The sequence below is a fragment of the Mus caroli genome, unplaced genomic scaffold (genome assembly GCF_978045245.1).
Source record: "Mus caroli unplaced genomic scaffold, Mus_caroli_1 scaffold_13, whole genome shotgun sequence".
Lineage (NCBI taxonomy): Eukaryota > Metazoa > Chordata > Mammalia > Rodentia > Muridae > Mus > Mus caroli.
Genome location: NW_028227268.1, coordinates 46452698 through 46480256, shown reverse-complemented (window position 1 = coordinate 46480256; position 27559 = coordinate 46452698). Strand labels below are relative to the sequence as shown.

General features: G+C 46.4%; 3 protein-coding genes across 5 annotated transcripts in view; 2 read left to right on the top strand and 1 right to left on the bottom strand.

Annotated features, from left to right (window-relative positions):
• Positions 1 to 17517, top strand: part of Tlcd3a (TLC domain containing 3A) — a 29730-nt gene extending 12213 nt beyond the window's left edge. The window contains exons 1-5 of one of the 3 annotated variants that reach the window (XM_021176887.3): positions 9796 to 10021; positions 10318 to 10401; positions 12951 to 13152; positions 15020 to 15115; positions 15737 to 17517. In XM_021176887.3, the coding sequence (XP_021032546.1) occupies positions 9900 to 10021; positions 10318 to 10401; positions 12951 to 13152; positions 15020 to 15115; positions 15737 to 16006 (774 nt within the window). In that variant the 5' untranslated portion in view covers positions 9796 to 9899 and the 3' untranslated portion in view covers positions 16007 to 17517. Of the gene's footprint in view, positions 1 to 9795; positions 10022 to 10317; positions 10402 to 12950; positions 13153 to 15019; positions 15116 to 15736 lie in introns of those variants that run through there. The other 2 variants (XM_085829815.1, XM_021176889.3) reach the window with 2 other exon arrangements.
• Positions 17518 to 18368: 851 nt separating this feature from the next.
• Positions 18369 to 25335, bottom strand: Gemin4 (gem nuclear organelle associated protein 4). The gene is made up of 2 exons (XM_021176883.2): positions 25229 to 25335; positions 18369 to 21719 (listed from the first exon to the last, which is right to left on the bottom strand). Exons 1-2 carry the CDS (start codon positions 25236 to 25238, stop codon positions 18553 to 18555), a joined length of 3177 nt encoding a protein of 1058 aa, XP_021032542.1. The 5' UTR covers positions 25239 to 25335; the 3' UTR covers positions 18369 to 18552.
• A 50-nt stretch (positions 25336 to 25385) lies between these two features.
• LOC110305102 (diazepam-binding inhibitor-like 5) lies at positions 25386 to 26412 on the top strand. The gene is made up of 2 exons (XM_021176890.3): positions 25386 to 25498; positions 25982 to 26412. Exon 2 carries the CDS (start codon positions 26028 to 26030, stop codon positions 26289 to 26291), a length of 264 nt encoding a protein of 87 aa, XP_021032549.1. The 5' UTR covers positions 25386 to 25498; positions 25982 to 26027; the 3' UTR covers positions 26292 to 26412.
• Positions 26413 to 27559: the final 1147 nt, after the last annotated feature.

Genomic DNA, 27559 nt, shown 5'->3' with positions numbered 1-27559 from the left:
CAATTGAAGGCTATCTGGTCCCCCCCTCCATGCCTTTGTTTCTCCCTTCCTGCTTTAATTATGATTATGTTACAAAGTGTTTTGATGTTCAGAAAAACTCTCTTTCTTCAGGCTCTTTAGTCAATTCAAGTATTTCTTGGCTCTTTTCTTCTACACTATCTCTAGTTTTCAAAAGTTGGATTTTAATTAAGATTGCATCGAGTTTGTACATCAATTTAGAGTAAATCAACATTTATAATATTGAATCCTTCATCATAGGGCCACACTCTACTTACTTAGGCTTTCATGAATTTTGGTAAAGTTATATAGTTGCTTTCATATAACTCTTGTATATTTCTTATTAGGCCTAAAACTAGCCATTATGTTCATATGTATGGTATATGTATACATATATATCACACATACATAATATAGTATATGATATATAGCCCCTTTTTCTGTTGTATTTTCTAATATTCATTGCTCATATGAAAAGTCATTTATATTTGAATATTGTTCTTCTGTGTGGCCACCTTAAATTATATTATCTCAGTATCTCTACTACTGATTAATAATTTTATCAGTATCCCAGGTATTTCAGGATAGCCTTCAACCCAACATGTAGCCGAAGACCACCTTAAGATATTTATCTTCCAAGCCAAAAAAAGAGGCCATGGATTTGAGAGAGCATGGGAGGGACCTCCAGGAGGGTTTGGAGAGAAGGACAGGGAGGGGAAAATCTAACTACATTATCATTTCCTCCCCCCAAAGACATACTGCTGCTCCTGCTTCTCCTTCCCAAGTGCTGGAATTATAAGTGTGTGCTACCACACCTGTACTGTTCTGTTTATTTTTTGAGACAGGGTGTCTTTATGTAGCCCTGGCTGTCCTGGAACTTGATCTTCAACTCACAAAAATCTGCTTGTCTCGACATCTTGAGTGCTAGGATTAAAGATATACACCACTAAGCCCAACTAACAAAGTTTTAAATAATCCCTTTTCCATTATATTTTCTGATAGTCATTGCTCAATGACATTTTTTTTTTTTTTTTTTTTTTTTTTTTTTTTTTTTTTTTGGTTTTCGAGACAGGGTTTCTCTGTGTAGCCCTGGCTGTCCTGGAACTCACTTTGTAGACCAGACTGGCCTCGAACTCAGAAATCCGCCTGCCTCTGCCTCCCAAGTGCTGGGATTAAAGGCGTGCGCCACCACGCCCGGCCCGCTCAATGACATTTATATTTGTTTATCGATCTTGTATCTATCTCACCACCTTAAATTAGCATAGCCTGCACTTCAACTATTTTTTCATTTTTCTTGCTAAATTAGTATGTTAGTAGAAAGCAGTAATCTCAGCGGCACTTTCTTGCTTCGCAATGTTGGTGCCCTTTGAGAGTTTATTCATGTGGTGTTATAAAGAGAGCATAATAGTTTTATAATTGTTACAAAAGTGCTCATGGGAGACAGTAAGCAGCAGCAGACAGGGTGAGCACTATACCCGGCAGTAAGCACAGAAGGGCCAGTAAGCTGTCTGAGCGGACAGCGTGCTTACACAGCTAATACCCAAGTGCCATCCCTGGGCCCCACACTAGAAGGGGAGAATGGACTTCTGAAAGTTGCCCTCTCAGCTCCACATGAGCAAGTACACACACATGCACACACACACACACACACACACAATACACACGGTAACAATGAATATAGGAGAGCATGAAGTACCATCCAGGTAAAAGTAACGCCTCAGAGTGGAGTGTAAGTGATGTGGGGAGGAGGGCAGGAACATCCTGATGAGTGTGTGCTCTCTGGCCCTTACCTAGCACTTACACTTCTCCAAACTTCCCAGATCTTTCTAAGGCTTTCTAAGTAGCCAGGCAGCTACTTAGTACTGTGGTGACTTTTTTTTTTTTTTTTGCCTGTAGGGTAAGAGTGTCTCAGCCAGGCTCATAACTCACAGTTGACTCTGTAGACTGATCACTAACACTTGTGAGGCCCGTCAGAGGCCCCATGGTGACCTTGCTGCTGAGGTTCATGTTGTCCTGTATGGCGGTTCCTCCCCAAGTAAGATGTTTAAGCATTTATAACTAATCACCTTTCTCGGCCATGTATTTAGTTTGAGCCATCTACCTACAATCTGGCTAACATAAGATTTTTACAAGCCGGGCGTGGTGACGCAGGCCTTTAATCCCAGCACTCGGGAGGCAGAGGCAGGCAGATTTCTGAGTTCGAGGAAGCCTGGTCTACAAAGTGAGTTCTAGGATAGCCAAGGCTACACAGAGAAACCCTGTCTCGAAAAACCAAAAAAAAAAAAAAAAAAAAAAGATTTTTACAGTTGAAATAAGCTGTGTATGGTAAAGCTATAGACTTCTCTTTCAAAGAATGGCTTTTTCTTCATTTCTTCATTAAATATCAAGTGCCACAATAAATATACTGTTTATCTCCTAGAGATTAATGGAGTTCAGCCTGTACAAAGAACAAATCAGGTACTTAAAAGAAGCTTGGGTTTCTATGGATACTGTGGTGCTCACTCAGTTGCTGGATGCTAGGGTTTCTATGGATACTATGGTGCTCACTCAGTTGCTGGATGCTAGTGAGAATGGGATTCTGGATTTTTTTTAAGTTACCAGGAAAAAAAAAAAGCCTCATTTCCATTGGTCTGTGAATAAATGCAGAAGCCAGTCAGCTCAGAATGGTGGTGCTCAGCAAGCTAACTCAGGAGAACCAAGTTTGAGGCCAGCCTAGCTAGCTACACAGTAAACCAAATAGGGCCAGGGGAGACGGCTCAGTTGATAATGTGTTCGCTGTGTGGACATGAGGACCTGAGTTTGAGTCCAGAGCTAACATTTTTAAAACTTAAAAAAGCCAGGTGTATGGCCCACACTTATCATCCCAGCTCTGGAGAGGTGGAGGAAGGCAGCTACCTGGGGTTCACTGGCCAGCCAGCCTAGCCTAACAGAGAGCCCTGAGGCCCAAAAAAGAGATCCCTGCTTTCAGACAAAGACCCTTCCCAGGGATGGCAGCTTGAGGCTGACCTCTGCCCCCTCACATAAGCAAGCAAACAAACAAACAAACACTTTTTTTTTTTTTTAAGTAAAAGAAAGACAAAGCAACAACCCAAAATAAAGACAGACACACAGCACTCAGGAGGCAAAGGCAGTGGATCTCAGTGGGTTTGAGGTTAGCCTGGTCTATATAGCAAGTTCCAGGCCAGCCAGGGAAACGTAGTGGGACCCTGCCTCAAAAACAAAAACAACAAGCCGGGCGTGGTGGCGCACGCCTTTAATCCCAGCACTCGGGAGGCAGAGGCAGGCGGATTTCTGAGTTCGAGGCCAGCCTGGTCTACAAAGTGAGTGCCAGGACAGCCAGGGCTACACAGAGAAACCCTGTCTCGAAAAACCAAAAAAAAAAAAACAAAAACAAAAACAAAAACAACAACAAAAGTAGAAACATAACATAGCCTCTTTTCTTTGAAAGGTAATAGTAATAATCTATAGTAGTTAGCATTTAAATTATGTAATGCATAGTAATTAAACTCTAATTTCAAATTACTTGCGAGTTACTAAAAATGAAGTTTGTGAAGTTCTAAATAACATCCAAAGGAATTACAAGTATTAGTACTGTAGTTTTACATATCATCTCAATCAAATATGCACTAACTGCAAGTGCTGACTGAACATAGTAGGACATGCCTACCACCCTGTTTTTGATTTTAGTCCCAGCACTCCAAAGGCTGAGGCAGAGGCAGGAGGATCTCTGTGAGTCTGAGGCTAGCCTGGTCTACATAGAGAGTTCCAGACCAGTCAGAGCTACATAGTTTGACCCTACCTCAAATAATAAAATAAATAAAATGAAGAAGATGATTGGGGAGTATTCTACCAAAATATAGCATTATTATTTGTGATTATTATTATCTGCAATGGGCATGGTTTTTTTTTAATTATAATCAGAAAACAATAGAAAACTTTATCTGACTTAAGCAAACAATAAACATTTGGAGAATTACTATGAGACAGAAGACATCAGATCTTGCTGGTCTTATTTCTAATTTAGGAAGGCAGCTGAGTTCCTTCACAGGGGTTTTCTAGCTCTCCTCCGTTAAAAGTAATTTCCCTAATGGCTCAGTGTCCTTAAATAGCTGTAAAACATGAGTTTAGAAATGCTTGCCTTTAGGTCATCGTGACCTACAGACAATCTATTTTTTTTTCTTTTTACAAAAGAAATTTGCTTGTGAAAGACTTCAGGAATATAAAATAATACACAAAGGCAAGCACTTTATAATCGGCCCTTTGTGTAAATTATGGTTTTATTGACAAGATCATTATCACCGCGCACAGAGCAAAGACTTCCCTGGGGTGTGTGGCTATGAATACTGTTTGCAGAAACCATGTGCTTGGGGTGTGACCGCACTTCCTAGAGGACCCACAGTTTGCTTTTGCAAATAGACCAGGACAGAACCAAGGAAAACTGAAGTTTGGAGCTGGTTTAGGCTAGTTAAGGCTAGTCATGGATAGCTTTAATTTAACAGGTGCTTATTTCATTAGTCAGCTTTCTGTCACTGTAAACAAAACAAGACAGTGTAAATCATAAATGAGAATTAGTGTTGGCACAGTTTTAGGGTTTCCACTCATGGTCATTTGGTAGCACTGTGTTTGGGCTTGCTGAGAGGCAGAAAGCACACAGCAGACGAAAGTTGCAGGGAGAGAAGGGGGTGGGGGATACAGACAAAATACACCCTTATATTGTATTTACTAAACCCTGCCTCCTAAAGTTCCCACCACACCCAGTAGCCCATTAAGCTCTGAGCCCATCAATGGACTAATCCCTGGATGAGGTCAGAGCAAAGGCCCTACCTCTCAGCTTTACTGCCCTGGGTACCATGCCTTCTGGAGACACAGGAGCTCTCACGGCATTCCATACTCACACCAGAATACTGAATTTAACAGCAGAGAACTGGGCTGCAGACAGCCCAGATAAGGAACAACATCCTTGTCATGCCCGGCACACAGTGTCACATGAAGCTTTGATTCATGACTCACTCAACTAATTGTTCAAGTCATCCTGTGAGGCAGGTAGAACTGCCCACTCGCCCTCACGGAGCTGAAGCTGCTTTCTCCATGTCACACAGCTTGAGTTAGTCGCAAGCTGCAAATCCCTGGCCTCAGTGCTGTCTGCAATGGCTGCCTTCCCGTCACTCCCACCTGTGCAAACAGCAGGCATATATCATCAGTGTGGGGCTGTAGGAGGATGGTGATTGTCTTCCTAGCCACACCTTCAGCCCTAATGGCAAGTCACCTCCTTCTTTCTGCCATGTCACCTAAAGGAAACAATGGTCCAGGAAAAGGCCCAGATCCTTTTCCTTCTGTACGCTTCCTTGCATCTTTCTTGGTGTCTTGCAGTCTTTTCTCTCACTGAGCTGCTGTCATTGTCAGTCTACGGATTTATATTTCTGTGTCTATGTGCCCCTGGCTTGGGGTTGATCTTGGTTTATTCCCTAAAACTCTATTTTGGTCTATATATAAAAATATATTTATTTTATTTGTGTGTGTACACAACTCCTTCCAACTCGTACATGAGTGCAGGTGCCCTCAGGGGCTGAAAGAACTACAGCTAGAGTTACAGGTGGCTGTACGCTGCCCTATGTAGGTGCTGGAAACTGAATTCAGGGCCTCTGTAAGAGTAGTCTGTGCTCTTAGGTGCTGAGCCATTTCTCCAGCCCCACTTGCTCTCTCCCAATCACCTTCCCGTGTGTCTCTCTCTCCCCTGGCTTTCCTATCACGTTGTTTCCTGGCCCCCTTCCAACTCTGTTTCTGCTTCATCAGGTCCCTAATGTGAAGAAAAATCCCAAACAAAATAACTGACTTCAAGAGTTCATCTTCCCTATCAGGATTTTTAAAGCATATGAGTGCATAAGACCCCCAAATTCAAAGTAAAGATGTTTGTGTGAATTTCAGTTGTTTCCTTGGTAGGAGTACTTTCCTGGGCAGGAAGCTGATCTCTTTGATGAAGGGGAGTAGCCCGCACAGCACATATATGGAAGCCCCCTGGGAATTTGCAAATATTTCACAAGGAAACATGATGTTCTCAGTTTACGTCTGGGAAGCAGTCATAGGGAGAGCCTCTGTATCCCATCTGCTAACGATGTCCAGGCGGCATAGGAGGATGGGAGAGAACCAAAGAGGATCATATACTACAACAGTAGACTCCTCACGCAGCCTTCCCAAACTGGATCTTTGTGAATTTCCTGTTCAAAGAGAGACTCGTGTCTGTCTGTCTGTCTGTCTGTCTGTCTATTTGTGTCAGTGGAGGCCAGAAGACAACCTCAAATTTCAATCCTCAAGTGCCTTTCAGATTGTGTTTTTGAGACGGTCTCTCATTGGCCCAGGGCTGTCCATAGGCTAGACTGATTGTACTCCAAGCCACAGGGATCTGTCTCTCTAGAGCTGGAGCCTCAAGCTCACCACTATGCAAAGTTGATGTTTGACAGGGGCTCTGAGGATGGAAGTCAGGGCCTTCTGCTTAATGCAACAGGTGCTTTACAGTTCACCAAGCGGGCTCCCCAGCCCCAGTGAGAATCTGAGCCTGGGAAGGAGTCTTAACTTAGCAATTAGCATCCAAGTTTCACCCTTGTTTTGTTGTTGTTGTTGTTTGGTTGGTTGTTTTGTTTTTGTTTTGAAACAGAATCTTGTTATATGGCCCAGTTCACCTGGAACTTGCTATGTATCTCAGGCTTGTCTTGAATTTATTGCAATCCTCCTGCTTTAGCCTCCCAAATGCTAGGATTACAAATGTGTACTATCACATAGGACCCAAGTTCCACTCAGGAAACCCATACAATTAGCACATTTTAAAGTCCAGAAAGTGATGGCACTGTGGTGGGAAGCTGTTGAAATAACCCTAGAACTCCACCAGGCGGCAGAACTCCATCGGGCAGCCCGGGTTTTAATTGGAGTCCTTTCATTTCACAGGGTGGCAAGTCAGCTTCCGGTTCACATTGAGGTTTCTTTGTGAGCAAAGAGTAATACAATGTTTCTCTTTAGTGTTAATAGTAACATTAGGGCTGGGGCAAAGGTCGGGGTCTGAAAGTGATTGATGTGCAAGCATAAAGGCTTGAGTTTGAATCCCTAGCACCCACACAGAAAGCTAGGTGTGGTGTGGACACTCTAACCCCAGGGCTGTTAGAAATGAAAACAGAATTCCTGGGCTTGCTGGCAGCTGACCTCACTCCATGTTCGCTGAAAGACCCAGCCTCAAAGGAATAAGGCCGGGGTGATAGAGCAGGACTCTTGTTCCTCTGACCAACCTCTATGTGTTATGGCTGTACATCACACACACACACACACACACACACACACACACACACACTTTTAAAAAGCATTAGTGTCCATAAACTCCTACACTTAAAATTTGCAAGTGAACAATGAGGAACAGTAATTATGTAGTTATTACTCTGAAACCATATTGAAAAAGAGCATTACTCTTCATTATCAAGTTTAAAAGCAATCCACTCGTTAAGCAGAAGGCAGAAAGTACTAAGCTCAAGCTCAGTTTTGCTGCCAGCAGTGTGCCTGGAGTAGTTTTTTAATTGCTCTGGTCTGACTCCCATTTCCCCTTCCTGTCTCTCTCAAACAGTAGCAGATTTGTCATGGGGTTTTAGTTCACTCATGCAAAGTGTCTGATGCAGTGCCTAGCATATTGTATAGTTTTTGACATACAGTCTTAAAATATCATTTATTGAACCCTTGAAAGGTTCCATGCCAGTTTGAGATATAGAATACAAAGACAACAGAACTAAGTAGATCTCTGTGAGTTTGAGTCCAGCATGGTCTACAAAGTGAGTTCCAGGTTAGCAGGGCTACATTTTAGAGATCTTATGTTATTTTTTTTAAAGGCTCATTAGAAAATGAATTTATAAATCTGTCTGGCAGAACAGAAGCACCTTTGTGGAGGAGAAAATGTTTGTTAAGGCTTGAAGGCTTGGAGTGGTTTGGGAATGTAGCTAGGTAGTTAAACACATGCTTGACAAGTGTAAGGCTGCAGGCTGGATATTCAACATGGCAAAAACATATTCTGGAGGATGGACGGGTTTAGTGGCCTTTGCTTGGTTTGCTGTGGTTGTTTTGAGACAGGGTTTTTCTGTGTAGCCCTGACAGTCCTAGAACTCGTTCTGTAGACCAGGCTGGCCTTGGACCAAGAGATCCACCTGCCTCTGCCTCCCTAGTGCTGGGATCAAAGGCGTGGCTTTCATTTATTATTACTTTAGTTCAGTGTTCCCTCCTCCCTTCCCTTAGGGCTTGGCACTTTTGGTTCAGCGTTATCATTTTCCCAAAGGAGTTTGATCACCTGAAAAAACAAGTTCAAATTTATGCTTATTGACTTTATAGTGAACCCATCTAAACACCGTGGTGACTTCTTTGGACACAATGTTGGAAGCCGATTTTTCTTTTATTTCCATATATGAAACACCTGTTGCTGGGAGTCTAGGAGTGGCCAGTGTTAGCATGCTTCTTACATGCTGCTTATCTCTCCTAGCTGAGAGGGTAAGTCACAGAGAGAGCTGCAGATGACCAGGATGCATGCATAGGGGATAGAAAGTGGGATGCAGAAAGATGTTTTCTGGAGAGAATGAAGTTTACAGATAGATGTTCACACTGAGTCTTATTTGTGAGTCCCCCTGGTACCAAACTGAAGAGTCCTTTTCATTTTACTGTCTATGGGGACTGGGGAAGCAGAGATGCAGCCTGCCCTAAGTGCATGACAGCCCGATTCTCTTTGAGCTTTGTTACTTTAATTTCAACTAAACTCACATTAGCAACATATAGGGAGATATGAAGAGCTGTCTTCACCCAAAAGGGATCACAGCCTAGCAATAGTAAAATTACAATATAAAAGAGGAGTTACCTTTTAAAGTTTAGAAAATCTCAGACTCAATAATTATATACAAATTGAAACAAGCAAAAGATATGTTTGTTATATTTCTATACCATTAACCGAATGTTAATTTATTGGCATCTTTCAGAAACCATCTGTTATTTTATAGCGAATCACAAGACTTCCCAACTGGAAAAGCCTTGAAGGGCATGTATCCAGCTTCCTCCCTCCACAGTTGAGGAAATACGTGGCCCAGAATGGCTGAGCCCAGTTGTTCCCGCCAAAGCACTCTAATGAGACTTTGCAGAGCAGTATTCATGCCGGTGATTTGAAGAGACCTGTAGTACTTTTCGATGTTACTGGGCATTAATGAATTGTAAGACCCACCTACCCACACATTCACACATTTATGAAGTTAGGAAGCTACAAACCAAAGCAGTTTCTCTCCCAAGAAAAGCTAGCGATACTGAGACAACTGGACTGTCTCGCAAGTTTCAAGGTGCTAAATTAAAGTGGAATCACTTGGTCCAAGAACTGTTAAATAAGGGCACAGCTGTAATCCTCAACACAGTTTCCAAGACTCAGGTAGTATCTGGACCGAAAGCCAAGAGGTCCATAAGTTCCACAGCAGGGAGGAAACACAGGCTTTGAAGCCTCTGGGGATTCATCCCTGAGAAGCCACTCTGTGACTGTCACTCCCTTTGGAAGCGACAATGCTAGCTCGGTGTATGAGAACAGATGGCCATAGCCCACCCGGTCCTTCGGCCAGAGACCTGGGATCCAGGACAGCATCGTGCACGTCCAGGGAGGCCCCTGCCCGCGCCCGCGGGGACAGAGAGGGGACCAGGCAGCCTCACAACTAGACCCCGCCCCAGCTCCTGCCCGCGCCTATCGTGGCCGGCGCGCTGATCACGCGGGGGAGCGCCGCGGGCGGGCGGCCAGTGCCGGCGGGGCCCGAGTGGCGGCGGCCGGGCGGGGCGGGTGGAGATTAGAAATAGGGAGAGCCGGCCAAGCCGCCAGCCCGGAGCACGCCGCGCAGAGAGCGGCCGCACCCGCATCCATGCTGCTGACTCTAGCCAGCGGCGCGCTCTTCTTCCCCGGGCTCTTCGCGCTCAGCATCTGGGCGCTGCACCGTTTGCGGCCCGGATGGACGGAAGACGACTGCCTGACGGTCGGCACCAGGTATCACACTCCGCCGCCTGCCCCGGCGGGGCGCTGCCCTCTGCTGCGGACTTGCGCGGGGCTGCGGGCGGGAAGAGGGCGACGGGAAGCGCCCCTCGGTTCGCAGCGGACCTGGGCGGGAAGGGCAGGGAGTGTGCGACTCCCGCCCGCTGCCCTTGCTCTGGGCATCGCGGCGCCATGGCCGCCCTGGAGGGCGCCTCGGCCCGGGAAAGGCAGGTTGGAGTTCGTGCTTTGTGCTGTCCGTAGTCCTGGAGTAAGAACGCTTTCTTTGGTTTCTCTTCTCTGCCCCACCTTAGGTTAGTGTCCTCCGTGCAGGCAGTGCTGGCCACCGGGGCGGGGCTCACCGTCATCATCTCCTGCAAGAACGTGGTCTCAGACAGGTAAAGTCCCTTCCGAGGTGGGAAGTACAAACACCCGGGCTGAGGGCCCCTCCCACCCCAAATTTTAACATCTTAGTGGCTCACGGATACTAATTCTTTGTCATGCTATGATGTATGTGATTGCCTGGTGGTAAAACCAGTGCACCCTAATTAGTGCTTTCCTCTTGCTGCTTCCAACATCCCACTTTTAAGAGAACCGAGGGGAAAGTGGAAAAATGCTATAGAGCAAGAAACTGAGCCCGACTTAAAGTAATGCGTTAAAGGACAGTGTGGTCTGACAGTCCCTCTTTATGAGTGGGAGGATGGCTTTTGGTTCTTTTAAATGTTCTCTGGGTTCTTCCTCTGGAACAGCCTTTAGCAGAGATAGTAGCAGTGTCTGTGACCAACTTCTGACCTCGAGGTCCACCCTCTCTTGCCCGCAGATGCTGCTCTTGCTTTCCCCCTTTGCTCAAGATAAAAAAGAGGTCTCTGGTACCTTCAGAAAACCGAAACATTTGTGCCCAAATCAGGCCAGAAAGTGTTATCTATAGCACTTAAGTAGGACAAATCATAAATTAAGACCAGGATGGACTATCCTGTTTAGATATGGGTGGCGGTGGTGCTTTTGTTTTATCTGTAGACCTGACTGGCATGGAACTTGTGACAATCCTCCTCCATCTGTCTCCCAAGCGTGGAATAACAAGCAGATGTGCCACCACACTAAGATGCTCTTATTTATCTTCCCACTTGGGCTCTTCAAACCACTTTTTCTTCCAGAGAAGCTAAAGGATGACGGGCAGGAGCCCAGAGAAAGTTGGTCGGCCTCTCTTGATTTTCCACCCTGCAGGTCCTGTTTTCCCTGCTGGAAGAGGAGGCAGAGGAGAGAATGATACTGTCTCTCAGTGGCCTGGGATCTTACGTGGGCTTGATTAGGCTGTCACCATTTCCTGTTTTGTTTTGTTTTGTTGTTGTTGTTGTTGTTTTCTCTTATATCTCTTCTTTTTGAAACAGGGTCTCACTAGGTAGTTTGGACTGGCCACAAACTCAGAGATCCACCAGCCTCTACATTCTCAGTGCTGGGATTAAAAGTGTGTACCACCATGCCTGTGCTTGATAGTTATTTTACTTGAAATTGCTCTAAGTAATGAATCCATTGATAGGCATTAGGTCTTGGATCTTTTGACCCAGATAGAAGCAGCTAGCTAATTGATTTGCCTACACGTGTATTAAATGTGCCATTGTTAATTGTTTGCCTCTCTTCTGTTCTTTTTTTAATTGAGCCATGCTGTGATAAATGGGGAATTATTCAGTAACAGAGTCTCACATTGCACCTTCTCTAGATTCCTGATGCTGCAGTTCAGTGGATTGGCTCCTTGGAAAATCACCTGAGATAAGGTGGAAAGTACAGATTTGATCCTAGGCATGGCTAGTCACTGGGGAGCAGAGTGCTTCCCAAGCCTGCAGGTGACTCTGATGCTTAGGTAGTTTGAGAACTATACAATGAGTTTCCTCTTCTAACACAGCTGCTAAGAAATTTACTAAGTGAGTCTAAGCCTCCCAGCATAGAACAAATTCCAATTTACATGTTTCTTTACATGAAATCTTTGTGGATACTGGTAAGTGCAGAGATAGCCTTTCTTGTACATGCTTGAACAATAACAAATCATCATTTTGGCCCAGCAAATGTTTCACTTCTACTGGGCAACTTAACAGGAACAGATAATGTGTCCAAAATCAGGCCAGGAAATGGACATCTTCTGTCCCAGCTTCTCTTGGGATTTAGTTGCTGTGATGTGGTCCTTGAAGTCCAGGCGTACTTCTAGACATTTTTAAAAAAAAAACTTTAAATTTATTCATTATGTGTTTGCATGCATGCCATGCTGTGTTTGTGGAAGACAGAAAACTAGCAGGAACTGATTCTCAGCTTCTACCATGTGGGTCCTGGGGAGTGAACTGAGGGGCCATGAGGCTTAGTGGTAAGCACCTTAAATCACTGGACCATCTATTTTTATAAATGAATGGAACCCAGGATTAACTATAGATCTGAAAACAACATGGCCAGAACTGCTTCCTACAAACTGTCTACAACGGGACATGGAGAAGCAAGAAGAAAAAAAAAATGCGTAGATCCAGGAGGTTTCAGAAACTCCCAGCTGTTGAGCAACTGAGGAGTTAAACTGGAAAGGTTGGACATGTGATTTAGAACACCTTCCAAACCAGTTCCTTGGCGGAGCTGCTGAATCATTTGGAAATTTATCTCCATCAAAGTCAGTTTCTATGAAAATGCTTGAAGCCTACTGTAGATAAGTAGTTGAACCAAGCAAATAGTTACAGCAAACTACCTGTATATACAGGCAGAGTGAATTCCTGCTTCTCAACGTTGGCCCTCACGAATTTGGTTTTTAATCTAGAGACACTCTCCTTAGCAGGATCACCCTCTTCACTCTGAAGTGTTGAGAGTAACAGTAGCTGACTGAAGGCAGAGGTGAAGGGAACCAGTGAAGAGACTGGCTTTGTGCTTCATTGACTTCTATGGTTATTTTAGAGTCTGTCTCTGTGCTTTCTTTTAGGCACTGGCTTGCCACAGAATATGTCTGGTTTTTGATTCCATATATGATCTATGACTTCTATGCCATGTACTGCTGCGAACGGTGCCGAACCAAAAGCCAGAAACTCACACGCACCACCATTATCCGAAACTTCCTGATTGAAAACCGCCTTATGGTCACACATCATGCGGTCATTCTGTTATTCCTTGTACCTATTTCACAGGTATGGTCTCACAGGACAGCAGCCTTAACCACTCTGCCATTGAACTGTATGTCTTGACCATTTCTTTCTTAGGAGTTGGAACACTCTTTCTTCCCTTTCGTACTATGTGCACCCTCCTTGCTCTAACTGCTTCATTGAATTTGGTCTCCCATGCAAGTAGTGGGGGAAACCCTGCTGCCTGAAATGTTTATGGCTTCTAGCCAACACTTTCTTTTTAAAAGATTTGTTTTTGTTTTATGTGTATGGGTGTTTTTGCCTGCTTGTATGTCTGTGTACTACTTGCTTGCCTGGAGGCTTTTGCAGAGGTCAAGAGTGCTGGATTCCCTGGAACTGGAGTTACTGATGGTTTGAAGCCACCACATGGGTGGGAATTAAGCCTGGGTCGTTTGGAAAAGCAGCCATTGCTCATGACTGCTGAGCTATGTTTCCAGCCCTATTTCTTATTTTTTCCAGTACCAGTAACGAAACTAGCACCTCACCACTGCTGGGAAAGCAGTCTACCACTGTGTGCATCTGTGTCCCCAACTCTCTCTACTTTTTGAAATAGTTGATTGGCCTTGACCTTGTAGTCCTGCCTCAGCTTCCCAAGTAGCTAGAATTATAGGCCTACACCACCAATAGGATTCAGCATTTTTTTTTCCTGGTTTTTCAAGACATGGTTTCTCTGTGTACCCCTGGCTGTTCTGGAACTCACTCTAAAGATCAGACCAGGCTGGCCTCGAACTCGGATATCTCCCTGCTTCTGCTTTCTCTGTGCTTGGATTAAAGGTAGACACCACTGCCGCCTGGTTCAACATTGTTTATTTTAGAGATTATCTATTTATGTGGATGTGTAAGTACCCGTGGAGGCCAGAAGTGGCATCAGATCACTTGGAGCTAGAGATCCAGGTAGTTCTGAAGTGCTTGACAGAGGTTCTGGGAATCAAACTCTGGTTCCCTGAAAGAGCTCTTAACCATTGAGCCATCTCTCCAGCCCTATTTGTTTATTTTCTTTTTTTTTTTTTTAAAGATTTATTTATTTATTATATGTAAGTACACTGTAGCTGTCTTCAGACACTCCAGAAGAAGGCGCCAGATCTCGTCACAGATGGTTGTGAGCCACCATGTGGTTGCTGGGATTTGAACTCTGGACCTTTGGAAGAGCAGTCGGGTGCTCTTACCCACTGAGCCATCTCACCAGCCCCTGTTTATTTTCTAAGACCAGGTCTTACCATATAGACCTACATAGCAATCTTCCTGTCTCTGAGTGTTGAGATTAAAGCGTGTACTCCAGCACTCTATTATTTTCTTATTTACTTTGTGTGTATATATACGGGAACAAGTGTGGAGGTCAAGGGACAACTTGCAAGAGTCAGTTCTCTCCTTCTGTTGCACAGGTCCTATAGGTGGGTCAGACTTAGGTCATCAGGCCTATAGGCCATTGCCTTTACTGGCTGAGCCTTCTCTTTTGCCCCAAATTTTCTTATCCCTATTATTGAGCAGGTGTTCCAGGAGCTAGACTGCTATTTTAGGAAGAAAAACAAGAGCCATTTGGTAAGGACTTTGCCTTCTAGCATATACTTTGTTAAGTTGAACAGGCCCAGTGTCTTTGACATACAGAAACAGGCAGCAGAGCTCCTCCCTATTGTCTCTAAAACCAGAGGAAGCCTGCTGTAGCCTATCTGCATTTGCCTTTGGATCTTCCCCAAGAACTGACTGCCAGAGAAGCAACAGGATATAACTGGATGGCTACTTGCCTGTTACATTTTTCTCCCTTCAGGAGAAGGCTATGGTTATTCATGGTTATCTTTTCCCTGTAGCCCTAGATTTTCCTTCCAGTGGCTTCTTTAACCTCCACATCTTCGTTTCTTTTTTTTTCTCTCTGCAGAAGCTCCGAGGAGACCTTGGAGACTTCTTTGTCGGATGCATCTTCACAGCAGAATTGAGTACTCCGTTTGTGTCGCTGGCCAGAATAATGATCCAGGTGTGTGTATATGTGACACAGCAGAGGTAATGAAGGAGGAAGCAGATTGGGATTTGGAGAGATCACAGTGCTGAGTAAAGAGACCCTTTGATATATTACTTCACCATCCAAACCCTAAGACTTGATCTGACCCAAGTGACACACACACACACACACACACTTGAATTATTTTTCCTGGCCATGATGTAATCAATCATTCTTATATATCTACAAAGGGGGGGTGACTTAGGTCACTTTTGGTAAAATTAAGAGGTTATATATTGTGACTGAGGAGATAGCTCAGTGGGCAAGACAGCTTGCTGCACAGGTACCTATTCAGGGCAACAGCCATAATGCTGAGTCACAAGCAAGTGCCAGCTTGGCATGGCTGAGTGTGCAACCTAGCTAAAAGGGTGAGCTCTGGGTTCAGTGAGACCCCGTCTTAAGAGAGTGAGATGAAGACAACATAACATCTTCTGGCCCATAAGCACATGCATGGAAACGTGCTTGTGTGTGTGTGTGTGTGTCCAGGTGCTAAGCAATTTATCACTGTAGGCCTTGATTTGTACATGCCTGCTTAACTCTCGTGAGGCTGGGCTCCATACCCTAATAACCCATCCTCTTGGTCCCTTTCTCTTACAGCTAAAGCAGCAGCATACACTTCTTTACAAGGTCAATGGAATCCTCACGGTGACCACCTTTCTGTTCTGCCGGATCCTTCTGTTCCCATTCATGTACTGGTCCTATGGCCAACAAAAAGGACTAAGCCTGCTCCAAGTGCCATTTAATATCCCTTTACACTGCAACATGGCCAATGCCATCCTCATCTCTCCCCAGCTCTACTGGTTCTCACTGCTGTGCAAGAAGGCAGCCCGGCTCTTTGACACTGCCAAAGCCAAAAAGGATGGTTAATTACTCTCAGGGGTCAGGCACTCACACTAGCTGCCTCAGTATTCCAAGGACCAAATCATGCCTGGGGTAGTCTCTGCCTTCTGGATGTTGATAAACCTCTGGATTTTTGGTCTTCTTTTTTTAAAATCCCCATTACCTCCTCCTCCTAACCAGCCTTTTGCAAAAGCACTTTTTGTTTTGTTTTCTGGTGATAACTTGGATCCTGTCAAAGCCCCACTGCAGTAGTTTTAACGCAAGCCTGAGGAGCCTTCCTTGGGCCTGTGAAGAGAGTTCTGGGAGGTGAAGCACTGCTCTCCCCTTCCCACCCACTCAGGGCAACACCCGGCAACACCCATACTGGGTCAGAAGCAAGTGACAACTTGGTTATTGAAACTGTGTCATTTTCCAATACTAGGAAAGACATCGTGGGTATGTCTTTTACCGTTTACTAGACAGCCCTTGTCCTTATCTGTATATCAACAATGAATTCTCATGCCTGCTGACTTCTAGTCAGAAGGGCTCACTGACAATGGGCAGGAGGCAGGGCTGAGAACCTGAAGCACTTGAGTAGGTCAGGAGGCCAGCAGAGGCCAGCATCTTTGCAGGCTTTGTATAAAGACCAGTATCAAACTTGTGAGCTTCTCGAAAGCAGTTACCTACACCATTTCCTTTTTAGCATGGCCTCTCATGGCCAGTTTTCTGTGTCCACACACACCAAAAACTGGCCTGAAACTCCAGGGACAAGGTGGAGTGATGGCTTCTACAGCAGCTTACTGGGTAATCCCACACTGACACTGCCCTTTCATACAAAATGGACACAGACGTCTGCTCTCCAGCTTCTGAGGTGTCCTGTAGGCCAGCGCTTCTAGTGCTTCCTGCTAAGACAGACCCATTTCTGTGTTGAATGTTCTAGCCACAGAAAGCTAGAAAACAGAGAAGCCAGACGAGCCAGAGCATGTCCTGTGGACCAGTGCTGTTTGTTAGCTGTGTGCTGTAGGATGTGGTGTAGCACAGATCCTCTCACCACAGGCTGGGGTTGAGAGGACCTGCTGTCACTACTTCAGGTGGCAGCAAAAACACTACAGTGCCTTATAATTCACTGTCCATGGACTTCTAAAGGACTGGATGGTTGCATCTCAATTTTTGAGTTTCAGTCTTTAATAGGTGCCATTTAAAAAACATAAAAAATGCTGTTTTGTGTTTTTTGTCCTGTTTACTGTATCCACAAGTCATCCATATAGTAATTAAATTGCACTAAATTCTCTATCTGTTATGTGCCCTGGCGCCGACTTCCCCAAACATCCGAGACCCAGCCTGACTACCGTTTTCGGTAATTCCTAGTCTGGTCACAGAAGGCGAATGGCCTCTAGGCAAGTCTTACTCATAGTCCAACATGTTGGTTCAAAGTACCAAAGGATACATGGAAGGTGCCCAGAGTTCAGGCTCAGTGCTCACATATAACTTCAGGTTTTTCTTCCTCTGGTGGATCCCAACTAGAAGTTGGGAGGGTGGAAGCCTGCCTGCCTGCCTGCCTGCTGACCACAGTTTCCATTATGTGGGAGAAGAGTACCAGAGGAGTAAACCATTTTAGATGAGGGTGTGGGTAAGTAGGTGATGGGACCTTTCCTCTCACCTCCCTAACCAGTTCTAAGAGTTGTGTAATATGGCCCTGGAAACCTTATGCTTTCATTTTTATGCTTCTGCATCGTTGCCTATGCCACTCAGTCATCAAAACCAAAACAATCTCACCCCAGGAAGAAGGTAATTATAGCCACCCTCCAAGGGCACCAGCTAGTCACCAGCCCTGGCTTAGCACCTCTCCCGGATGTGCTGAGGGGATGGTTACTACCCCCTTAACAGTGTTCCTTGGTGCGGGCCTCTTTGACACACAAGTCAACCAGCGCTGAGTGAGCCCCTTTCCACATCTGCCCTTTATGAGACAACCTCGGTAAGAAGATGGAATACAAAAATGCTTGCTAGTAGCCCAGGCTGGTCTTGAACTGAGCCTTCTACTTCAGCTACCTGAATGCTGGGATTATAAGGATGTACTACTACCAAGCCTAGTTGAAAAGACTCCACGAGGGCCTCACTAAAAAGAACGTATAACGTCCCGTCCCCCCCCCCCCCCCAACTCGGTAGCTCCAACTTTGGGCTTACTGCCAAATCTAGGTGGAGAATTTCAGTTACAAACATGTTCCTCCCCAGCTGGCCTTTTTTTTAACTTTTGGATATTCCTATGGAGTCCAAGTTGCCACCCTCTGCCTGAGCCTCCTGAAGGCTGATGCTACAGGTGTACACTCCCATACCTGTCCTACTGGCTTGACTTGATCTTAAAGACTACCTAAACCTAATTTGGAGCATATTTAAGCCCAAACTTCTGAGAAAGGCTCAAGATAAGATTAAACCCAAGAGAATTTTATTTAAGTAGTATGTGACAAATATCTAAGAAAACTATTTCTTTACACTGCTCTTGTACTCCTTTCACATAACTTTGTTTGTTCTTAGCTTTGGGCCCTGCAGAAACACCATGGTGGACGGACGCATAGCTTTGTTCTGCCCTCGACAGGTCAGAAGTTGTTGATCTTTTGTAGCAGGGTTTGGCGCCGCTCCTCAGGGATAATGTTCTTGGCGATAGACTTTAAGAAGCGCTGCTCGTCTACCTTCTGGAGCAAGGAGCTGACGGAAGGGTTGCTTTTGCTTAGAGTCTCGTAGCAGGTAAGGATTTCCAAGGCCAGCACGTAGAGGGGTTCACAGACCTCCTGAGGGAGCATGGCCATGATATGCAGGACATGACAGAACATCTGGGTATAGACAAACAGGGTTTCCTGAGTAAGATCCCCTTCTTGTCCTTGGGCCCAGGGACCCACGGACTGCATCAACCTGACTGCATCCAGGACACTGGTCAGACTGTTACAGAGGAGTTTGACCACATGGCTCCAACCGTCCAAAGGAAGCCAGTTGCAACAGCTCTGGCTGCAGAGAAACTGGAACACTCTCAAAGAAAGAACAGAGAGCTGAAGTTCCTGGGCAAAAGGCTTCAGGTTGAGCAGGGGAACAAACTGAATATACTCTAGACTGTAAGGGACATGAAGAAGCTGTTTCTCCAATAGCTTCCTGGTCAGCTGCTGAAGGTACTGCCATTCCTGGGGGCTACACCAAGGCATGACTTGTACCAGGGCCACCAGAAAGCCCTTGCTAAACAGTCTGACCTCCTCAGGATTACCCACATCCATCACCAGAAGGGATAACATCTGGTCAGAGATACTGCTGGAGATTGAACAGCACTCCATCCAGGCGAGAAGGCCCGTGCCAGGCCCATACCCTTCGTGGACCTGTGAGGTCCACTGGGCCTCAGAGAGCTTACAGATCTCAAAAAGGGTAGCTGGCACCTCACACTTGAAGTGGCCTTCAAAGAAGTTCTTCAGTCTCAGACCCACAGTCCAATCTAGCTGGTCTAATTTGCGGTGGAGCCAGGACAGGGACTTGGCCCAGGTGTCTGGGGAGAAGGTTTCTGTGTTGGCTAGTACGATCTCACAGAGGAGTTCCAGAATGTGGCTCACAAGATCCTTGCTGTCCAGCGTGAGATAGCGCTTCTCCCGGGGGAGCTGCCAGAACTTGCTGAAGCTGTCCAGGAGCTGGCACAAGCTGAAGAGCAGAGGGAATGGGAAGCAGGTCTGCAGCCAATACTCTTCCAGGCCTGCATTGGCTTCGAGGGTCTGGATGAAGAGCTTCAGACTCAGGCCTACCTCCTCCATGTCCAACATCAAGAAAGGCAGGACAAACTCCTTCAGCACCTCATCTGGCTCCAGAAGAGCAGCCACTGGAATCCCCTGTGGCTTCACAGGATTCGTCAGGCAGCTTACGAGCTCCAGAAACTGCTTCTCTTCTTTGGGTGTAGAGAACTTGGTCCAGACAGTTTCTTTGAGGCAAGACACCATGAAACTAGTACATGGATTTGGCCCTTGTTCTTCTGTGAACTTCAGGGCAGGGAAGGCAGTGAGAATCTGAGCCAAGAACCTATGTGTGCCAAGATTGGTCACAGCTAGGCTACACATCTTCTTCACCACAACTTCTGGGTTCAGGATCACCAGGTGGGCCACGGAGGCCACAGCTTTAGCCAGGCCCTGTTCAGAGGTACTCTGTGCGAGCTGGTTAAATGTCGTGTTGAGGTCTTCCTGAAAACCCTCCAAGTAATCAGACAACCTGTCTGAGAGACCCTTTGGCCCCAAATAATGCAGGACACCAGAAAGAACTTTATTTTTGTCTGGAAGAGAGAGGTCTTCATAGCATTCCAGGGTCAAGCAGATTACCTGCTTGATCTGAGGCTGGGGGATAACCCGATCAGAGCTGATGACTTCCATCACTGTTTCCAGCAGACTCAAGACCAAGTCTGGTTCTCTGAAGAGAGACCTGTTGTTAACCAGGCAGGCAACCCACTCGTCTGAAAAGGCCCACTTCTTCTCAGAAGCAAAAATGTAGCACATTTCCATGTGCCGGTCCATCTTCTGCTCAATGATGGCCATGGCAATGGAGGCAGTGATGTCCTCAAGGCCCTTGTCATTCAGCATTCTGCTGGTTTTCCTCAGGAAGTCCCTGACACACTCAGCCAATTCTGAGACCACCTCCCTCTCCTCCTTGGGCATGTTGGTAGTATCCAGGTAGAGCTCCAAGTTCTGGCTGAAGGAAGTCAGACTGTCACACAGCCGGTAGGTGTCATAATTTGTTCCCTGACTGCTGTTGAGCATGTCCTGCAGTTCTGCACCCCACTCTTGCAGCAGGTTGTACATAAGCTCAAACCCCATGAAAACAGTCTCGCTGGGGAGTTTGGCCAGTGAGGTGAGACTCACATCTCGCTCTGCCTCCTTTACCTTGTCTGCCAGGGCCTGTCGATGGTATGGGTTCTGGGTGTCCGAATTCCACACAGAGATCACTGTAGCTAGTTTGTCTAGGTACACAGTGGCCGACACCTCCTGGGTGTCATCCTCCATAAGTGCAAACACACTCAGCATGTCAGCCAAGTTAGCTAATGCACAGCACTTCATTCCAAGGGACAGGATTCTCTTTTGGATCTGCTTCAGCCCGTTAAGCAACATGGCCAAAAGAGGCATGGTGGGACCCACATCTGGGTCAGACTTAAACCTCTTTGGAGGGTGGGAAAACTCATCTGAGGATGGCAAGTATTTATGGGCCATCGTCCTGAACTGGGAAAGCAAGGGGTCCTGCTGGTCACCCTTGTGCTTCATCATTTCCCACCAGACATCTAAGAAGAAGGCCACATCCTTGGAAGATGTGTCAACAGTCATGTGCTCCAGGAAGCTCTGTAGTTCTGAGCGGCCAATGGTGGTAGGCAAGGCCATTAGGAGCTGAATGAAGAGTCCAGAAGCTTCCAGAGACTTGAGCAGCTCAAAAAGGACTGTGTGGTTGATGGTAGGGATCATGTTGCCCACGGAGAAGAATACATCTTCCTGCCACCGAGTATCAGTGTCAGAAGGGCTGACAGGGGAGGGCTGAAGAACCTTGGCCCAGATGATGATCAGTGCTTTCTTCTTCCAGGCAAAGGGCTGGGAATGTGCTGTGGCTGAGGAGATCTCCTTCAAGGCCTCCACAATGGGCTGTCCCACGTGTTCCCAATCAGACTTGGTCAACTGTACCAGGGCTTTGGGGTGGAACAGCTGCTCAGCCATCAAGAAGCCCCCATGCAGAATAGTCATCTCCTCACAGATATTCAAGGGTCCTGCACAGAAAAGCCAAGAGGTAATGAAGTTATCAGATTAGCGAGAAGCTAGGAGAAGGAAACAGCCGTTGGATGGCTATCATTATCAAGATGACCTTGACATCTTTCAGCTACGGTCTTGACATCAATGGGAGGGGAAGGCATGGTTAGTAAGAGCTCACAAAGGGCTGGGGTCAAAAGGTCTTGGCCGAGGAACAAAAAACCAGTTTCTAAGATCTTTGGCCTGGATATCAAGACAAATGGTACCTCTGGAAATAGGAAGCAGAGAGGGATTCAGAACAGGCTTTCAAGTGTTTACAAAATTCTATTTTAATTATGTGTTTGTATCTGTGGGGTTTGTGCATATGAATGCAGTTTCCACAGTGGCCAGAAGAGGATGCTGGGTCCTCTGGAGCTGGACTGGGCCTACTGGTGTGGTTGCTGAGAACTAAACTCTGGACTTCTACAGGAAACATATGTGCTCTTAACTACAGAGTCATCGCTCGTAGCCCCTCAGGACAAGCTTTAAGGGAAGACAAGTTCTGTGCTGTTACCTAGAGTTTGAGGTAGAACATTTAGTGATGTCTTTCAGCAATGGCGATGCGTTCAGGAGAAAAGGCCTGACGTGAGTGTAGGCAGTACCAACTCGGAGAAGTCCATGAAAATCAAGGAAGTGACTAAGATCCCTCAGCAAAGTGTGAAGAGGACAACTGGACTGCTGAGGTTACAGTGCGTAGAGGATAGGGGACAGTGCTACCACCTATGCATTAGAAGACATGACAGAGGCCAGTGGCATGGCTCGTGATTAAAGATAACTGCCACCAAGCTTGATAACCTGAGTTTGATCCCTAGAACTGATATGGTAACCTCCACAAGCTGTCTTCTGACTGACACTTGTGCACCGCGGTATCCACACATACACACCAAGAATGTAATTAACAAACAAACAAACAACCTAAACAAAACTGAGCCCAGTGATGGCCGACTATGGAAGATGCAATAGGCAGTCTTTGTTTGGGAGGTGGGGGTAGGAGGTGCTTATTGTCTTAGTTTTTTTGGTTGTTTCTGAGACAGGGTCTCACTATGAACTGGCTGGCTTGGAACTCACATCTGTCTGCCTCTACATCCTGAGTGCTGGGATTAAAAGCCTGTGCCACCACACTCAGTTGAGCCTGTTTTTGAACTCAGAGCCTTGCATGTAACAGGCAAGCACTCTACCACTGAGCTGTATCCCGAGCCCTGCCTTCCTTCTTTCTAAGCACACTCCTGCTTCAACAAGTTTTAACATTCTGTGCCTTACAGGGAAAAAGTTCACCCAGCAGTTTCTTCCAGTCAAAAAGGACAAGCTGGTGAAGGTTCTGGCTCTGTGGTAGGAACCAGGAAGTGGACAAAACAAATATTACATCAGGACGGCGGTCACTCATTCACTGACTTAAGAACTGACATTTAAAGGGAGGCCATGTGGGGGTTTAATCAAGATAATGGATTCAAATCCTAACTCAGTAGTTAAAACATGATGTGACTTTACACTTTACTGAGTCTCCCGTCCACATACATGAGAATATAATCTTCATGGTATGGGAACCACATGACACACGACATACACTAATCACACTTTTGTAACTATTTTGGTATTGTTACCTTTTTGAAGCATCTCCCAGGGATGGAAGAATTGGATGGGTTATATAAGCTATCTTAACCATAATCAGACCATCGAAAGCCTGATTTAAATGCAGGACTAGTCTTGTCAATATTTTGTCTTCTCCAGTGCAGAAACAGACGGGCACAGGTCTTTCCCAAAGTGTATAATCTGGCCTAGAAGCAACACTTTGTCAAGGTCACTGCTAGCTCTCTCCTCAGTCCTCTGTGCTCCCAGAAACACATCTGTCCTCATAGGCCAGAGTCGGCAGCAAAAGTACTGACTCCAGTGAACAGCTGTGGGGGCCTATCCCGTTAGTCCCAGCTCTAGTGAGGCATATTTTTGAGGCAAGCCTGGTCCACATACTGAGTTCCAGGCTAGCCAAGGCTACATCATGCCTACAGTCTCAAACTTCTCCTACCCCCAGGAAAAAAAAATTACTGACACCAAGCGACTAAAAAAAAATCTCCTGGCCACTAACCATTTACTGTCACTGCCTGCCCACCCCAAATCAAGGCTCAGCACTCCCATAAAACCCAGACCTGAAGGCAATCCACCTTGGTCTGCACAGTGTCACCTAGGCTGCTGCGGCAGGGTGCTTTCTGGCTCAGGTTGGTCTGCGGCCCCCGAACACACTTCCTTATAACTGTAAATGACATTTTATTGCATTAGACATTGGCTTAGCAGAGCAAATAAATGTCTGCGGCCAAACATGTGCCTTGAGAAAAGTCCCAGACTTAGCTCATAGCCAGGGGAAACTCAAAGGCTTTTTTTTTTTTTTTTTTTTTTTTAAATCAGTAGCTGGTGCTAGGAAGTGCCTGGTAGGCACAGGGTAGGGTGGCATACTTGTATTTTTTTCTGAGATAGGCTCTTGTTATATAGCTGGAACTGTCTTGAAACTATACTGACCAGGTCGGCCTAGAACTTTGAGATCCTCCTGCCTCTGCCTCCAGAGTGCTAATTAGACATAAGCTACCACACCCAGCTTGACACCTATAAAAATCATTTAATCGTCAAACTAACTTCTTGTTTTAGAGATGGGAACCTAGAGGCCCAGGCACAACTTTGCAAGGCGTCTCAACTAGGGAGTCAAGCCTTGGCAGCACTCTTCACAGCTGCAGGGTACGAAACTACCATTCCACACTAAAGAGCTGGCTAGGGACAAAGACATTTCTCCACAGCGTATTATTTGCAAATCTTGGAGTACTTCCCAGGACGGCCTCCTAGTCTTACCCTCTAAAGAGCACACCTAGCAGGGTGGAGAGGGTTGGCAGATGGCCACAGATTTCTATCAACTCCGCCTTCCTTCCAGACCTCGCCTAGGATACTCCAAACCAAGCAGCACTCGAATTCGGATTTAAAAAGTGAAATCTCAGGCTGCGCAACCCCTGCTCACAAGAGAGGGCTGGGGGTGGGGGGTGGTCGCTATGCGTGAGTCAACGAATGGGGTCCTGTTATGCACGTGGTCGCAAAGAAAACGCCAAGCCTCTGGGAGAAAGACAGTATCAGTATCTTTGCTTTATGCACTAGGAGACCTAATAAGTAACATGTTCACTAACTCGGCAGTCATTTAATAACGAAGAACTCTCCGGACGTCCGTCCCTCCCAGCCCGGCATTTCCGAAACACGTGCAGTAGCCCTGAGCATTTCCAGGAGAATCAATGCTATATTCGCTCCCGTTTCCCACTGGGAAGACACTACGAAGGACGGAGGAGGACTCTAGGAGACCGTCGTGTGGTGGGGCTACAGGATGGAGGCCGGCCTCGCGACTACGGGTCCCCCAAAACTCAAGCCCCCAGCCTCCCGAGCGGGCTCGGGAGAGCACCGTAGGGGCAGTGCAGAGCCTCGGCCTGCCCAGGAGGTGCTTTGGGGGGCGCAAGCAGGAACCCACCTAGGTCCATGGCGGCGACGCTGGCGGCGGGCTAGACCGCCCCTCCTAGTCCAAGGCTGCGAACGCGTTGCCCGCGCCACGGCACAAAGGGCGGCGCTACAGGCGCGTCACAGGCTCCGCCCACAGCGCTTCTCCGCTTCCGTGTTGTATTCTGCTAGCCGCTGCCGTTCAAGGCGCACGCGTACTCCTCTCCAACAAGCTCGCAGCGTCGAAGCCACCCTAGCCACAGCGCCCCCTCTCGGCCCAGGCTTCCCAGCCTTCTAACCACAGGTACTGTTGGCTGTCTCCATGTAGAACCTGACCCCTTCAGGCCAGGAGGTCGAACCCCTTAGTCCAGACCCCTCATTCACCCTCTCTCAGGAACCCCGGGGAGCTCTCGCCCCCGATTCACCCACATGGAATAACTTTCCTTCAGCTGTGTACTAACCAGCAGCGGATCCACGGAATTCATCCTCCTCCCATCCATCCTAAGACACACAAAATTCCCTATATGCTTGCTTTTCATGCTGCACTGTCTCCTATAGGCAACAGCAGAGTCAACTTTCAGAGCTCATAGGTGCTTTTATAACTTTGAAGGGCAGTCACACTGGAAAAAGCTCTGCAGGACAGGAGCAATTGAATGGATTCCTGGTCCTCGATTTGTACATTATTAAACACACAAACGCCCCGTGTTCATCCCACACATTATCTCTTTACCCCTTCTTTCCAAGGCCTAACAATAACATGGTTTGCTTATTTCCAACTTTCTTCTAGTACCCCACTTCACTTAAAACACAGAAGCATTACGTCTGGTATACCAATGAGCCAAGTGGAGTTTGAAATGGCCTGTGCTTCACTCAAGCAGCTGAAGGGGCCTGTGAGTGATCAGGAGAAACTGCTGGTGTACAGCTTTTACAAACAGGCCACCCAGGGCGACTGTAACATCCCTGTCCCTCCTGCCACAGATGTGAGAGCAAAGGCCAAATATGAGGCCTGGATGGTAAACAAAGGGATGTCCAAGATGGATGCCATGAGGATCTACATTGCTAAAGTGGAAGAGCTGAAGAAAAATGAGCCATGCTAAGAGCATTTTGGCAGACACAAGGAAGTAGCATGGCTCCACTGGTAGGGGATGGGTTTAAGATTCCTGATGGCTGAAACACACTGAAAGGGTAGCAGCGTTAGCAGAAACACCAATAAATCATTCAAACTGCATGAGAGTGGAGTCTGTGGCAAAAGAGAAACTTTGAGGGTCCTGGAGAAGTATTTAGATGTGTAGAAGCCTCTCTCTGTTGGGTGAAACTCCATTAATCTGCCTTTCTGTGGTCTGACTGACATTGTCTTCCCAGTACCACAATGTGTGTGGATATTTGGCAGAAGAGCAAAGAGGTGGGGTGAATCATTCTATTAAAATAACCAGGGTTGGGTGGTGGGGGCTTGGATCTGTTTTATCAGGGGTTATCAACACACCAAGAACCCAAAAGTACAGAGGAGAAAGGGGCTCTGCCTTCTAAAGAGCTAAAGACAAATAGAAAAGCCCTCACCTAGAACACAGGTCCAGAGAAGTTAGAATTTTGATGGAACTCAAACTTTGCGTGACATGGTGAAGTGACTCATGCATCACAGCACAGCAGCTGAGGGACAGGGAAGAAGGATGGCTTCAGCATCTCAGTGCCTGAAAGAATCATCTAAGCCTTAGCAACCTAAATGTTCTTAACCTAGGTTTCTGCTTGGGGCCCAGTGATGGACGGACACACACATGCACACGCACATGAATGTACGCACGTGTGGCTCATGTAAGTGCCAGTGTCCATCATTACAGAGGCATCAGTGTGCTAACTAAAATTGTGCCCAGAAGTTGGCATATGAAGTGTTAAAGTAGAATTCTTAACTTCGTGGTAGCATGGTAGTATGTGTCTTGTCTGAAGCAAGCAGTACTTGCCTGGCACCTGTGAGGTGCCAGGGCTTGTTCATGTAACAGCAAGTTTCTATAGGCAGTTGGGGGGTGGGGGGGTGGGAGCTATACTTTGTTTTATGAGATAGGACTTGGCTGATCTGGATTCACTCTATAAACCAGGCTGGCCATCAGGGATCCATCTGATTCTTCCTCCTGAGTGCTGCATTTAAAATATGCACTGTGTGTGTGGGTATGAGGGTGCCAAGTGTGCATGTGAAGGTCAGAGTTACATGGGTTCACAGCATCAAACTCAGGCTGCTAGGCTTTCCTGGAAAGCATCTTTACCTACAGGGCTCTTTGTGGGCCCTATAATGGCCATTTTCTCTCTCTCTCTCTCTCTCAGTGATGCAGATATAGGCCAGACTAGACCAGATTAAAAGATTGTTGGGAATTGG